General features: G+C 47.0%; 1 protein-coding gene across 1 annotated transcript in view; it reads right to left on the minus strand.

The window, feature by feature from the left end:
• The window catches only part of LOC122541799 (glutamine--fructose-6-phosphate aminotransferase [isomerizing] 1-like), a 92,661-nt gene that overhangs the window by 27,031 nt on the left and 49,589 nt on the right, over positions 1-16,041 (minus strand). Inside the window, exons 13-14 of the mRNA XM_043678794.2 lie at positions 10,217-10,337; positions 6,001-6,158 (exon numbers count right to left, since the gene is read on the minus strand). Coding sequence (XP_043534729.2) covers positions 6,001-6,158; positions 10,217-10,337 — 279 coding nt within the window. The remainder of the gene's footprint in view (positions 1-6,000; positions 6,159-10,216; positions 10,338-16,041) is intronic.

The following is a 16,041-nucleotide window of genomic DNA, read 5'->3' on the forward strand; positions in this document are numbered from 1 at the left end:
CAAATGAATTGTCCTGACAGGCAGTTTGTTTCAGGTCTGAGCAGAACACTGGTGGGAACCCTTTCTGTTGCTGACTACTGGATTCAAGTCTGAAAGCGCCCACTGGACAGACAGCTCAGACACAAGACTTCAGTCAAAAACTGTCTTCAGCTGAGCTGACACAATGAAGTGAGAAATCAGACAGAAATTCCCAAGAAATGCAAGGGGGAGCAGGAAGTAAAGGGCAGGACTAGAAAGCAGTAAGTAATAAAGAGTGAAAACATTCTTCAAATGGTTTGGCTATGCTTGATTCTCCGAAACACATTAAGGCCATAAACACATCAGTTTCTTGTCTTGACATAAATCATTTTTCAGCGAGGGTTGTATCTTAAATCTAAAACTTGAGTTTCTGGTGGGAAGTGATTAGTCCATGGTGGTTGGGCAACCGCAGAGCAAAACTATAATCGAAATGCAACGAAAATAGGCAACTTTACTTTCCATTTTAAGTTTATAACGTACTTATTATTTAAAAAGGGCATTAAATCAGACAGAGCACTTACAATACAGTCACCAGAATGATACCCATGGCGTGAAAGGTATGGTTCTAAGGAAAGCTTTACAGGAAGATAGTCGCATGCAGGCAATGTCACGACATTAGCAATTCAAAGGCCCAGACTAATTCTCTTCGACAAGGAGTCAAATTCAAATCAAATCCAGAAAATAAAACTAGTTGCAATAATGGGGCCTTGACAAGTACCAATATTTGATCCAAAGATGTGCATGTTAGGTGGGTTGACCATGCTAAGTTGCTCCATAGTGTCCAGGGGTATGCAAGCTCGGTGGATTGGCCGTGGGAAATGCAGGGCTACGGAAGTAGGGCAAGCGGCCAGACCTCTTGAGATGGGATACTCTTCGGAGGGCTGGTGCAGACTTGAGGAGGCCATTTGGCCCAATCTGCACTGTAGGGATTGTATGATTTGTTGTAAAACTTCCAGGAAGGACGTACGCCATCTTGTATGGCCTACATGTGATTCCAGATTGACAAAAACACGGCTGATTTTCATCCTCCCTCTGAAATGAACGTGGTTTATATTTGTATTTCAATCTTATATCTTAATATCTTCTGTAAGTAAAAATGGCTCGAAAACATGGTGATATATTACACTTTTCACTGTATTTATTTGTTAAGTGACAATAAATCACTCAATTGAATAGTGGCTGAACATGCCTCTCAATTCAAGGTCAATTAGGGATGGGCACAAAATGCTGGTCATGATAATGAATAGGGAAAGACTCCAATAGGAAAGAATCCATCCAAAAGGTTTTTCATTTAATGTTATTACAAAGAATTTGGGGTCAGCACAAATTTCCTCACAGAGGGTCACTGTTGCTCAGGATAACACCTTGCAGCATTTCAGAATTGCACATAATCAGAATGAGATATGCCCTAGGACAATTTTGCAAAGCTCCATTAGACTAGTACCTCTGGGCTGAGGTGACCCTGATGGAGTCAAAAGGATGTGGGGGTGGGGAGGGGGGCATATCTGACTGAAACTTACAGAATGGGGCCTGGACAGAGTGGACGTGAAGACAATGTTTCCACTGGTAGGAGAGACTAGGACCCGTGAGCACAGCCTCAGAGTGAAGAGATGACACTTTAGAATGGAGAGGAGGAGGAATTTCTTCAGCCAGAGGGTGGTTGGAGCAGAGGGCTTTGGAGGCCAAGTCATTGAGTGTATTTAAGACAGAGATAAAATATGTTCTTGATTAGTAAAGGTTATGTGGAGAAGGCAGGAGAATGTGGTTGTGAAACATACCTGCCATGGTTGAATGGTAGAGCAGATGTGATGAGCTCCTATATCTTATGGTCTTACTTGTCAACGTAGCTCAAATGCCTAAGATTCAGTTCTTTGCTGCCAATGCAAAGAATCTCCAATTCTTACAGCCTGCCTCCACCGAGCACCTGAGTGTAACAAGTTAATGGTGCACAGCAGCCTCTAAATACAGCCTTCCATCAGTCCTCTCAGTCAGTGGTCAGAGACTGACTGTTGGGCAAAACATTAAAGGCCTCCGCTCCCTCACAAGTATGCATTATGTTACTTGGCTTGGCGTGTTGTCAGGGAGGAGAACGTGAGGACGGCAGAAGCTGGAGATCAGAGTCAAAACGTGTGGTGCTGGAAAAGCACAGCCGGTCAGGCAGCATCCAAGGAAGCAGGAGAGTCGACAATTCAGGCATAAGCACATTCCTGATGAAGGGCTTATGCTCAAAACGTTGACTCTCCTGCTCCTCGGATGCTGCCTGACTGGCTGTGCTTTTCCAGCACCGCAGGTGTTGGCACACTGATGTTGGGTTTGGAAGACACTGATGTGTACAGACCTCAGAGACCTGCTGATGACCAACACTATTATCATCCTTCGGGTTACCATGGCCAGAAACTGAACTGGACTAGCCATACAAATACTGTGGCAATAACAGCAGATCAAAGGCTAGGAATCCTGCAGCGAATAACTTCCCTCCTACCCTCCCCCCTCCAAAAGCCTGCCCACCCAGGAGTGTGATGGAATACTCCCCACTTGCCTGGATGGGTGGTGCTTCAACAACGTTCTATCACCTTATACATTCACTCTCTCCATCACTGACACACAGTGTGACATGGGTAGCTTATACTGCAACATCACAGCAAGCTTCCTTAAAGAGTCACTTCCAAGCCTTTGATCTCTATCACATCTAGAATGACAAAGGTAGCAGATGTACAGGACCTTGGTGAGGCCTTTTCTGGAGTACTGTGTCCAGTTCTGGTCATCCTGCTATAGGAAGATTATGAATAAACTGGAGAGGGTTCAGAAGAGATTTATCAGGATGTTGCTGGGAATAGAAGGCTTGAGTTATCAAAAAAGGCTGGATAGGCTGCGACCTTTTTTCACTGGAGAGGTTGAAAGGTGACCTTATAGAAGTCTATAAAATCTTGAGGGGTTTCGATAGGGTTGACAGTAGGTGTCTTTTCTCAAGGATGGGAGATTTGAAGACTGGGGGAGGTGCATATTTGTAAGGTATGAGGAGAGAAACTAAAATTAAAGACATGAGGGGCAAATGTTTTTACACAGAGGGTGGTTCCCAAATGGAATGACCTTCCTGAGGAAGTGGTGGATGCGAGTGCTATTGCAACGTTTAAAAGACATTTGGATAAGTCCATGAATAGGAAAGGTTGGGAGGGATATTGGCCTGGAGCAGGCAGGTGGGACTAGTTTAGTTTGGGATTGTGGTTGGCATGGACTGGTTGGACCAAAGGGTCTGTTTCCGTTGCTGTATGACTCTATATATGGAAACACTACCAGCTTGCCCTCCAAGCCACACATCATTCTGACTTGGGAATAGATTGCAATTCCGTCACTGTCACGGGGTGAAAATGTTGGAACTCCCATCCTAACAGTATTGCAAGTCACGATGGCTGAGTGGTTAGCACTGCTGCCTCAAAGCGCTAGGGATCCGGGTTCGACTCCATACTGGGACAACTGTCTGCGTGGAGTTTGCACATTCTCCCCATGTCTGCTTGAGTTTCCTCCAGGTGCTCTGGATTCCTCCCACAATCCAAAGATGTGCAGGTTAGGTGAATTGGACATGCTAAAGTTGCCCATAGTGTTCAGGGATGTGTAGGTTAGGTGCATTAGTTAGGGGTAAATGTAGAGTAATAGGGTAGAGGAATGGGTCTGGGTGGATTACTGTTCACAGGGTTGGTGTGGACTTGTAGGGCTGAATGACCTGTTTCCATACTATAGGGATTCTATGATTTTTTTCAAACAAACATGGAATGCACTCCCTTCTCAAGGGCATCCAGAGATGGGCATCAGATACAATCACATTTCATTAAGGAAAAGCACAGAGGGTAATTGTCATTACAGGGCAGTTGGAAACTTTACATGTTGTCTCCAGCAATCCTGCAATTTTCATTCAACCCTGTAATGGGAATGAAAAAACATTAAATCTCCCTGTACTGATGTCCTTTGTCTAATACAACAGCAGGAAACACTCCTCTATTTTCTGAAAAACAACCATGTACAAAGTTGCATCACGTGTATGGAATGAGCTGCCAAAGGATGTGGTGGAGGCTGATACAATTGCAACATTTAAGAGGCATTTGGATGGGTATATAAATAGGAAGGGTTTGGAGGGATATGGGCCGGGTGATGGCAGGTGGGACTAGATTGGGTTGGGATATCTGGTCGGCATGGACGGGTTGGACTGAAGGGTCTGTTTCCATGCTGTACATCTCGATGACTCTATTACAATATAATGAGGATTGATACAGGAAATTTTATGATGACATTTTGCCTTTGTAGTTCACCCCAACAGTTCTAAGTAACAGGGAACCCTGGAGAGGAGACAGAATTTAGAATGTGGTTCATGGTATCAGTCAATGAAGAACAGGGGTTTTGAACACTGAACTGAGAATAGCAAACTGACCGAAAATTCAAGCATTTACTTTAGAGCTGCTGGTAAAAAAGAATAACAAGTAGGACTTTATGTACAGTGACATTTAAACAACAGCGAGTTATAGTAAATAGAAAATTAATCATGGGTTAGACTGCAGCTATAAACAGTGCCCAGTTCTGGGCATCATACTTTTGGAATGACGTCAAGTTCTTGGTGAGAGTGTAGAGATTTACTCGAGTTAAAATAGGGGTCATAGAGTCAGAGGTCTGCAGAACAGAAAAAGGCCCTTCGGCCCATCGAGTGTGCGCCAAAGGCAACCATCTAACTATTCTATCCCCATTTTGCAGCACTTAGACCCACAGCCTTCGCATTGCACCTGTATATCTAAATACTTCTTAAATGTTGAGGGTTTCTAACCAGCCATACCATGAACCACATTCTAAACTCTGTCTCCACTCCAGAGCTCCCTGTTACTTAGAGTTACTATGAATTCCAAATTCCCACCACTCTCTGAGATGCTTCAGTAACAGAGATAAGTACAGAGGGTAAAAGGGTTATTTGACTGAAGGGCTCAAACAGATAATGCTTTGTGGCAGAGTTTGTGGGCGTAATGACTCCATTAGATAGAATCGGTAATGAAAGCAGCAGATAGACAACAGATTGAACATAAACAATAGAAGAACCAGAGGTCCAATGGCTCAGTGGTGAGCACTTAAGGGAGTAGTGATGCGTCTTGTCTTTCACAAAGATCAACAGAACCAAGATTAGTGACTGCAGTTTTGAAGTGATGTCGCATTAACTACAAGAAAAGTGGGCATGGGTTTTATGAGGAATCTATTCTATTAAAGAGGACATGTGAGACAATTCTACTGTGAGCTCGAGAGAAGGTAGTCCCTAGGACACGACAGTAGATAGTCTGGGATATTTGGCGGCATGATAGCACTGCTGCCTCAAAGTGCCAGGGACTCTGGTTTGGTTCCATCCTCGGGTGACTGTCTGCGTGGAGTTTGCGCATTCTCCTCGTGTCTGCATGGGTTTGCTCCGGTTTCCTCCCACAGTCCAAAGATGTGCAGGTTAGGTGAACTGGCCATGCTAAATTGCCCCTAGTGTCCAGGGAAGTGTAGGTTAGGTAGAATAGCCATGGGTTACAGGGATAGAGGGTTCTGGGTGGGATGCTCTTCGGAGGGTTGGTATGAACTCAATGGGCCGAAAGGCCTGTTGCCACACTGTGGAGATTCTAAGATTTTCGGGAGTAGAGAACAAATTTATTTTTGACATGCAGCAATTTACCAACCAGGTAAGGACAGTGGAAGCAGATTACATATTAACTTTGATAAGGGATTTAGATAGGTGCTTGCAAGAAATTCAGGGCACTGAGACAAGGCAGGAGGAATAGGACCAACTGGATCATTTCTTTGAAGTGCAGGCAAAGGCAGAATGGATTGCATGGCCCCTACTGTGCTTTAAGATTCCAACCCACAAACAAATTAACTGGAGCCAAACATCTCCCAATTGCATCGAGGTGACTGGTTTAACCGGTCATCCTGCCTGACCACACAAGAGATATTTGTGTGTGCAAAGCCCCATACCTTGGTACTCGCCACACCGATTTCTGGTCCAGCGTTGATGTGGACACCACAGTCGGTCTCTCGGGAGATCGAACTGCCCACTGTGTTGGTGATGCCAACAGTCAGGGTGCGTCTCCCTTTGCAGTATCTCAAGGCCATTAAAGTGTCTGCGGTTTCACCTGGAGAACAATAAAGTGCAGGTTAACCAGCCGCCGTGCTGAGAAATTAATTAAGATCGCTCTCCACAGCATCCCATCAGCCTCAAGACTGCATCGATAAAGACACTTTAAAACATTAGGCAGCAGTTCAGCACACAAAAACAAACTAAGATAGATCTTTATGTCTCTCTTTTAGCAACTTACATTTATATCGTGCCATTACTGCAACAAGACATCGCAAGAAAACACATTGACACTGAGCCACAGACAAAGAAGTATTGGGACTGGAGATCAAATATATTTATACAACACTTAAAAGATGAAAAAAAATTACACAAAGGAACTTCAAAGGAGCTCTATAAAGCAGGATTTGATGCTAAGTCACACAAGGCAATATTAGGCAAGGTGACTGACATCTCGGTCAAAGGATAGACCTTAAGGAGCATTTTAAAGTGAGTCTTATGGAGGGATACTGGGGGTTCAGACTCTCAGCAGCTGAAAACATGGCCAAAATGAACTAATTAAAATCTGTGATGGGCCAGAATTGGATGCGTACAGATATTTTGGACAATTGAGTGGCAGAAGGAGATTACAGAGATAAATAGCAATGGGCAAGGTCACAAATAGACAAGAAAACAAGAACGAGAATTTTTTAAAAAACGTGTTGTGCAGGAGCCCGAGAGCAGAAAGGTAAGGGGGTGTACAGTAGTTTTGGAGAACATACAGTCTGAGGGTCTGTGCACAGTTCGCCCTGTTGACTTCTGAGCCGAGGTTGCTGCTGCTGCTGCGCACAGACTTTGAATGTAAGCATTTTGCAGGTATGCTGCCGTGGGTGAACAGGCTCCTGCACAGTGCCAAGGAGGGGAGGATCCCATGGTGTCAAAGTTAAAAACCACACAACACCAGGCTGTAGCCCAACAGGTTTAACTGGAAGCACTAGCTTTTGAAGTGCTGCTCCTTCACCAGGTCGAAGGAGCAGTGCTCTGACAGCTAGTGTGTCCAAATAAACCTGCTAGACTGGTGCCATGGCCCAACCCATGGTGTCAGCAAGTCTTCACTGAGCTGCACACACAGCCGTAGGAGTAAATGGGCAGGTTTATTCAGGGGGCACTGGGCTTCCCAAAGGCTGGAGGCAGCAACACCACTGGGAAGCTGGAGCGCCTGGCCGAGTGCGAATGGACCTGCAACTCCATTCCCCTCACCTTTGGGTCCAACAAACAGTGAGGGCAACAGGGGAACAAGGAATGTTGTCCTCACTGAGGCAGCCGTTCCTCATGAGGAGGCAGGACAGTGTCAGCAGATATACAATCAGAGGTGGAACCACATGTATGCACTGCCCCCACCCAACCCGTCCACCCCTGCCCGCCTCTGAGCCAATGTGGAAGGTCAAGCTGAGGAGGGTGCCCACCTCAGGACGCCTGTGCCCCCTCAACACACCACGCCCCTGGGATCAAAACTCAATTTGCAAAACCGTATGCCCACTATTACACAGGATTCCACAGTTGGTCAGAAATTGCTGAACAATCCCAAGTGAACAAGCAATTTCAGACAAGCTCATAACATGGAGGAGAAAGTGAGGACTGCAGATGCTGGAGATCAGAGCTGAAAATGTGTTGCTGGAAAAGCGCAGCAGGTCAGGCAGCATCCAAGGAGCAGGAGAATCGACGTTTCGGGCATGAGCCCTTCTTCAGAAATGAGCCATTCCTGAAGAAGGGCTCATGCCCGAAACGTCGATTCTCCTGTTCCTTTGATGCTGCCTGACCTGCTGCGCTTTTCCAGCAACACATTTTCAAGCTCATAACATGGCTCATTTCTGGTCGGAGAAAGTGAGGACTGCAGATGCTGGGGATCAGAGCTTAAAAATGTGTTGCTGGAAAAGCGCAGGTCAGGCAGCATCGAAGGAAAAGGAGAATCGACATTTCGGGTATAAGCCCTTCTTCAGGAAGGGCTTATGCCCAAAACGTCGATTCTCCTTCTCCTTTGATGCTGCCTGACCTTCTGCGCTTTTACAGCAACACATTTTTAAGCTCATTTCTGCTCGCCAAGAGCAACATACATTCATGCACAGGGACCCATTCAGCACCTTTTCCTCCTGCAATATAAAAATTGTTGTGATCTATTAAAATTTAGCATTCTTGCATTTGCCCTGATGTAAGACAAAAACATTTCAAATAAATATCTCGCTTTTCTACAGTATTCAACTTCTTTCAATGTAACTTGTTTTATTCATTTGGTTCCAGGCACCTTGAAAATGGACCAATTTACATAAGCCTAAATTCGTGTTGTGTCCAAAACGCAAAATCCAAAAGCTTTTTAATCCAAAGAAAGCACATGATAATCACAAGGCCATTAAATATATCAAACCTGCTTTCACCTGGTTAGGTTTTGACATGATTAAACGAGGGGTATAAATCGAGTTAATAGTCATTGCCTTTGCCCTCAGATGAAGGATTTCAAGATTGGGGGCACATTTTTAAGGTGAGAGGAGAGAGATTTAAAAAAGACAAAAAAGACAGGTATATTTCCCTCCCCACCGCATCCACTTTCTGTAAAGACCATTCCCTCCGCGACTCCCTTGTCAGGTCTACGCCCCCTACCAACCCACCCTCCCCTCCCAACACCTTCCCCTTCCACCGCAAGAATTGCAAAACCTGTGCCCACACCTCTCCCTCACCTCCATCCAAGACCCCAAAGGAGCCTTCCATATCCATCAGAGTTTTTCCTGCACTTCCACACACATCATTTACTGTACTTGTTGCTCCTGATGTGGCCTCCTCTACGTTGGGGAGACAGGACGCCTACTCGCAGAGCTTCAGAGAACATCTCCGGGAAACCTGCACCAACCAACACCATCGCCCCGTGGCCGAACATTTCAACTTCCCCTCCCACTCCGCCGAGGACATGCAGGTCCTGGGCCTGCTCCATCACCAAATCCCTACCACCTGACACCTGGAGGAAAAACGCCTCATATTCCGCCTTGGGAACCTCCAACCCCAAGGCATCAATGTGGACTTCACCAGTTTCCTCATTTCCCCTCCCCCCACCTTATCCCACTTCCAACCTTGCAGCTCAGCACCGTCCTCATGACCTGTCCTACCTGTCCATCTTCCTTCCCACCTATCCGCTCCAAACTCCTCTCCGACCTATCACCATTACCCCCACCTCCATCTACCTATCGGACTCTCAGCTACCATCCCCCCCAGTCGCAACCCCATCCCATTTATCCCTCCACCCACGAGGCTAACAAGTCTCATTCCTGATAAAGAGTTCTTGCCCGAAACGTTGATTCGCCTGCTCCTCGGATGCTGCCTGATCTGCTTTCCTTTTCCAACACCACACTCTTGACTTATATCTGCTGCAGCTTAGAAGTGACTTGAGTGGAATGTATGACACGGAGGGAGTCTTGTCATGATAGATGTGGACTGGATGGTCTCCTTTCCCAGCATTATCAAAACTGCGATGTCACGGTTTAAAAATCAGGGGGAGCCCATTTTAAACAGAGATAAGGTGAATACTTTCTTTCCGAGGGCTTTAGACCTTTCATTCTGAAACAAAATTCTAAAATATCTTAAAGGGAAAGCTGAATGGATTATTTTTAAATAAGGGAATGTAAAGTTATCAGGAGTGGCGGGAAGGTGGATTTGAGGTTATAATCAATTCAGCTAGGTTGAATTTGAGGTTATAATCAATTCACCCTTTATTCTTAAATTATTCAAAATGGCACCATTTTGTGGTAACAAATGAATGCTTTTCACTGTATTTTGTTGTACACGTTGTTGTATGTCATGTACACATAACAATAAGATCAAAACAAGGGGCTGAATAGACTACTCGTAGTTTGTGTGCGCGCAGAACAAATGCACAGCAGAACTTCGAGTAGGGTCTGCCGTCACATTCCCAGGGAACGGAGGACGGGCAATAAATCCTGCTTTTACCAGCCATGAGCAATTCTCGGAAAATCTATGCACGGAGAAAAGTCCAGGAGTGGTCCAGTGCCGGATAACCTTCATAAATGTGGACCATCCGTGTTGAAAACCAGCACCTGTCTCAAAGACTGCATTATAAATGCTGCGCGGTACCTGATTGGCTGAGGAAAAAGCACACGTCATCCCGGAATACGGGCATACTACGATCCAGGAAGTCGCTAGAAAGTTCCACCGTGACTGGCAGCTCCGTCAGCTCCTCCAGAATTTGTCGTGTCTGAGAGAGGAACCAAGGCATAGAGAGAGAAGTTAGGCCAAAGCCTTCAGGTCCAGGACAGGACACACATTTTGCATGCTCTGCACCATCCCTCCCCTTCTGAAGAAGGGGACATCTGAATCATAGAATCCCTATAGTGTGGAAACTGGCCATTTGGCCCATTGAGTGCACACTGACCCTCCAAAGAGTATTTCACCCAGGCCCACCCACTACCCTATGCCTGTAATTCTGCTTTTCTCATGGCTAACCCACCCAATCTGGATACTATGGGTAATTTAACATGGTCAGTCCACCTAACCTGCACATCATTGGACTGTGGGGGGAAACTGGAGCACTCTGAGGAAACCCACGCAGACATGGGGAGAATGTGCAAACTCCACACAGTCACAGAATCCCGACAGGAAACAGGTCATTTGGCCCATTGGGTCCACACTGACCCTCCACAGAGCATCTCACCCTGACCCACATTTACCCCTGACTAATGCACCTAACCTACACATCCCTGAACACTACGGGGCAATTTAGCATGGCCAATTCACCTGACCTCGTTGGATTGTGGGAGGAAATCGGAGCACCCAGAGGAAACCCACGCAGACACGGGGAGAATGTGCAAACTCCACACACACAGTCACCCGAGGATGGAATCAAACCCATGTCCCTGGCGCTGTGAGGCAGCAGTGCTGACCACTGAGCCACCGTGCTGCTAAAACCTACAATATCCCAGACTATCTACCGTCCCGTCCTAGGGACTACCTTCTCTTGAGCTCACGGTAGAATTGGATCACATGTCCTCTTTAATAGAATAGATTTGCTCATATAACCCTTGCCCTTTTTTTTTTGCAGCTAATGCAACACCACTTCAAAGCTGCAGTCACTCATCTTGGTTCTGTTGATCCCTGTGAAATACAAGGGGCATTACTACTCCCATAATGCCAGGTCTTTTAAAAAAAGGTTTCTGACTTTTTTCTAAAAATGTAGCACGTGCAAACTTTAAGCAGCAAGTCCTGCCCCAAAAGCGAAAAAACATAACCCAAGCTAACACTCCAGTGCTACAAGTGTCACTAGAATACTCAGTGCATGCTACACTGTTAATACCATATCTGAAACATGGTGTTTTTTTTAAGTTGGGGTCACCCAGCCCCTAAAACCAGGAGGAGAAAGTGAGGTCTGCAGATGCTGGAGATCAGAGCTGGAAATGTGTTGCTGGAAAAGCGCAGCAGGTCAGGCAGCATCCAGGGAACAGGAGAATCGACGTTTCGGGCATAAGCCCTTCTTCAGGAACCCTAAAACCAGGAACCCACCATGATACTTGTACAAACACTCCACAGAACACTCACAGGTACTTTGCAACAGCGGGTACGCTGAGAGAGAGAACCTTAGCTGTAACTTCAGCAGCCAGGCTCTTTGAAGAATACCAGTGACGGGCATTACCTCCAGCCTGGCACTTGCTGCCAACTGTGAGATTGGCAAACCAGTCATCCAAACTGTGTGGCTAAGGTTTGGTTTGGCAGTGCCGCATCAGCTGGGAACTGGCAGGACTGTATTGATTTGCAGTTTCTTGGCACCCCAGGGTGGGTGGGGATGGGCACCTTTCTCAAGTGGGCACATTCCACGGGCTGTGAGACAAGCAGGGCTGTGGGCAGAAGCATGCTAAGACACCTCTTCTCGGGAGACGATTTGCTCTCCCTGATTGGCCAAGATCTTCAAGGTCTGACAGTTGGCATGAAACACTTCCTGCCACACAGATATCGTCAAGAGTATTCCCAGCACTTTCTGGTTACACTTTATAAATACAGAGCCCAGTCCAGTTCAGCGAGTGGCTGCTTTCGAGTTAGCAAGTCCTCAGGGATCGCTCTTGCTGCAGGAAGTGTGTCTGACATCACTCTCCCAGCAACACTGCTAGAGAAACACTGGATAAAAGGTGGAGGAACACAACAAGTCTTCACTGACATTAACATAGAGCGTTACAGTGCAGTACAGGCCCGTCAGCCCTCAATGTTGCACCGAACTGTGAAATTAATTTGAAGCCTAGTTAACCCACACCGTTCCATTATTATCCATATGTATGTCCAATGTCTATTTAAATGCCCTTAATGTCAGTGAGTCTACTATTACTGCAGGCAGGCCATTCCACACTCCTACTACTCTCTGATTTTGTGTGGTTCCCAGCCATGGGGAGACAGTGGGAGACAGTGGGAGACAGTGGGAGACAGTGGGAGACAGTGGGAGACAGTGGGAGACAGTGGGAGACAGTGGGAGACAGTGGGAGACAGTGGGAGACAGTGGGAGACAGTGGGAGACAGTGGGAGACAGTGGGAGACAGTGGGAGACAGTGGGAGACAGTGGGAGACAGTGGGAGACAGTGGGAGACAGTGGGAGACAGTGGGAGACAGTGGGAGACAGTGGGAGACAGTGGGAGACAGTGGGAGACAGTGGGAGACAGTGGGAGACAGTGGGAGACAGTGGGAGACAGTGGGAGACAGTGGGAGACAGTGGGAGACAGTGGGAGACAGTGGGAGACAGTGGGAGACAGTGGGAGACAGTGGGAGACAGTGGGAGACAGTGGGAGACAGTGGGAGACAGTGATATATCCAGGAAAACCAGTGAAGAACAAAACTTAGCCAACCTCAATTCCTATAGAAAAGATGTTGTGAAACTTGAAAAACTGCAGAAAAGATTTACAAGGATGTTGCCAGGGTTGGAACTTTTGAGCTATCGGGAGAGGCTGAATAGGTTGGAGCTGTTTTCCCTGGAGCGTCGGAGGATGACAGGTGACTTTACAGAGGCTTATAAAATCATGTAGGTCTTTTTCCCTTGGATGAGGGAGTCCAAAGCTAGAGGGCATAGGTTTAAGAGTGAAAGTGGTAAGATTTAAAAGAGAGCTAAAAAGCAACTTTTTCACACAGAGGGCGGTGCGTGTATGGAATGAGCTGCCAGAGGGAGTGGTGGAGGCTGGTACAATTACAGCACTTTTAGATTAGATTAGATTCCCTACAGTGCGGAAACAAGCTCTTCGCCCAACAAGTCCATACCAACCCTCCAAACAGTAACTCACCCAGACCCATTTCCCTCTGACCCATGCACCTATGGGCAATTTTGCATGGCCAATTCACTTGACCTGCACATCTTTGGACTGTGGGAGGAAACCCTCGCAGACACAGGGAGGATATGCAAACTCCACACAGTCACCCAAGGCTGGAATCAAACCTGCAACCCTGGTGCTGTGAGGCAGCAGTGCTAACCACTGACTTAAAAGGCACCCAGATGGCTTTATGAATAGGAAGGGTTCAGAGGGATATGGACCAAATGTTGGCCAATAGGACTAGGTTTATTTAGGATATCTGGTCAGAATGGATGAGTTGGACTGAAGGGTCTGTTTCTGTGCTGTACATCTCTCTGACTCTGTGAACCTGTAGCTTAAAGAAGTAGGGGACAAAGCCAACAGACTCAGTGCTAACACCGTAACAACAAAAAGAAGTGTCACTAACTTGCAGCAGATTTGCCAATTATTTCAGCTTGGTGACAGTGCCTTAGTTTCAGAAGGTGGTGTGTGGCTAGGAGAGAGCAATCACATTGTGGGCCCTAACTGTGTCCTGATTTACATACAAATTTAGTTTCTGGAGAGCTGATTGCCTCATTATAATTAATGAGGCCTGCAGGGCCTGTCAGTGCTCAAGCCAGTTCAAGAGCCCCGCTCTCCATCCAGCCCTCTCCCAACTGGAGCCACGTGTCACGATTAGACATCAGGCAGTGTAGGCTGAGAGAGGTAGGCCCGAGGTACCCAGTCATTGTAAATTAGCCACTAACATGTAAACCCTTCCACACACATTTAACAACAGGAGTAGCCCATCTCCTTCTGGAAGTCTGGAGAAAATTGCAGTGGTTTGTGTCGAGGTTCATGCGAGCAGCTCCATGACGCAGGACGCGGTGCTCTACAAGCTGCTCCCCGGGACGCACACCAAGACAAACATTGACTGCGCCTGTAGGACCATCAACTTGGTGAAAGGCGCTGTTTGGTCTGCCCGAAACCTGTTGTCTTCTAGAGCAAGGAGTTGACCCTGACAGAGTGTTGCAGACTGGCACATTCCAAGCTCCAGGGCTACGTGCTGAGAGATGCACTAAAGCTGCTGCCAAGGCACAGTGGGGAAAGATCACTGTCTGAGGTCTTCCTGCTGAAGGTAAATGGGAGTCTGTTCAGTTATCGGACCCTCCTAGTGCCTCAAATATATGTCAATATAGTCTTGTTCAAGTAAGAAACGCCAGGGTACAGTCAAGCTCCAATGTTTGTTTCTTCATATGTTACTGTACAGAATCAAACTGTTAGTAAGATGTTTAAAGATATTTAATGAATAAAGTAGATTTTTAAATTTTAAAAAATCTGAGAGGGCATTAAAATGAGCAGCACACAGTCAATTACTGGCTGCACAGAATGGAACACAGGATCAGAGGTAGTCCATTTGGCCCCTTTCAAGCTGCTTTCCAATGGAAACACATAGGGAATGAAATTCCAGACTTGGTTGTGATTTGGAGGGTGACTATGCTAATTGGAAACGAGCTGGATCAGACAGAACTCTGTCCCATTGTCATAATGAGCTGCAGTTCCCACTCAGGTGGCCCCTGCACATTCCAGGCAGGAAGCAGCAGCTTTTTCAAAGGTACCAAATCCTTTGAAAGGGACGGCAGCAGCAGCAACGTAAGCCATTGTAAAATCTTTCCCATTCAGAGAGAGCAATGGTGGATCAATGAAAGGAGAGAGCTGCTCAGATTTTGTGCTGCCAACCTGTACTTTCCATCACAAGATCAAGGCCTTGAGTTGGGGGATTGGAGGGGGAAGAGAGCAGGACCCACCCTGTGGAGTGTGTGGAGTGAGCAGCCAGGGTGACAATATCCAGAGCATTGGCATCACAACAAACAGACACTCTAATCCTGCCAGTCCCACAAACACACTCCTACAGACTCTCCCATAGTGTACCCCTGACTGGGACATCCCTTAAACCCAGAGACACACCATCAGAGACAGATAGACAGACAGACAGACAGACAGACAATCTTCTCCCTGCTCTTTGCCACATGTGGTGCATGAACAGAGGAGGGGGAAACAGCAAAGACCCAATCCTTTACTGTCGTCATTGGCTCAGAGGGTAACAGGCACCATGGCAAATGAAGTTGGCACTGCCCACCTGAAGGCAGCTGGCTTCCGATTCCTGCCCCTTCTCGATCAGTTCCTCATCCTCACCCTCAAGGATGTCACGATGGAGCCATCACAGACCTTCTGCTTTCCTCCCCACCTCGCATCCCTCGCCTGTCTTGTGGTTGGGATTATTGGTCGTCATGGGCAACCCTGGCGCCAACACACACGAAAGGGCAAACAGAGGACCAGGGCTCCAGGGAAGATGCACTAATTCGCGCCTCACCTCACATCAGCTCAGACAACGACACTGTGCAAACATTAGAGTCAGTATTGTGTCAGTCACCAGCCAGGGGATATGCCCAGTTGTGGACAAACCCCAGGCAGAGAGTGCAGAGGCCCACTTGCTCTGCTCCCAGGGGCTCCGATGAGCATGTCATCGGGACAGACTAACTGCATGTGCTGGGGCACCTACACCTGGAGACATGGGCGGGGGGGGGGGGGGGGGGGGTGCATTGTCACGGCCTATCAGACATCCCCGCAGTTACTGGCTTGGAGTCCGGTCTTGCCAATGAC

This window comes from Chiloscyllium plagiosum, unplaced genomic scaffold (assembly GCF_037043375.1).
Source record: "Chiloscyllium plagiosum isolate Xiang-an unplaced genomic scaffold, Cpla_swu_hap1 HiC_scaffold_43, whole genome shotgun sequence".
In the NCBI taxonomy this organism is placed as follows: Eukaryota; Metazoa; Chordata; class Chondrichthyes; order Orectolobiformes; family Hemiscylliidae; genus Chiloscyllium; species Chiloscyllium plagiosum.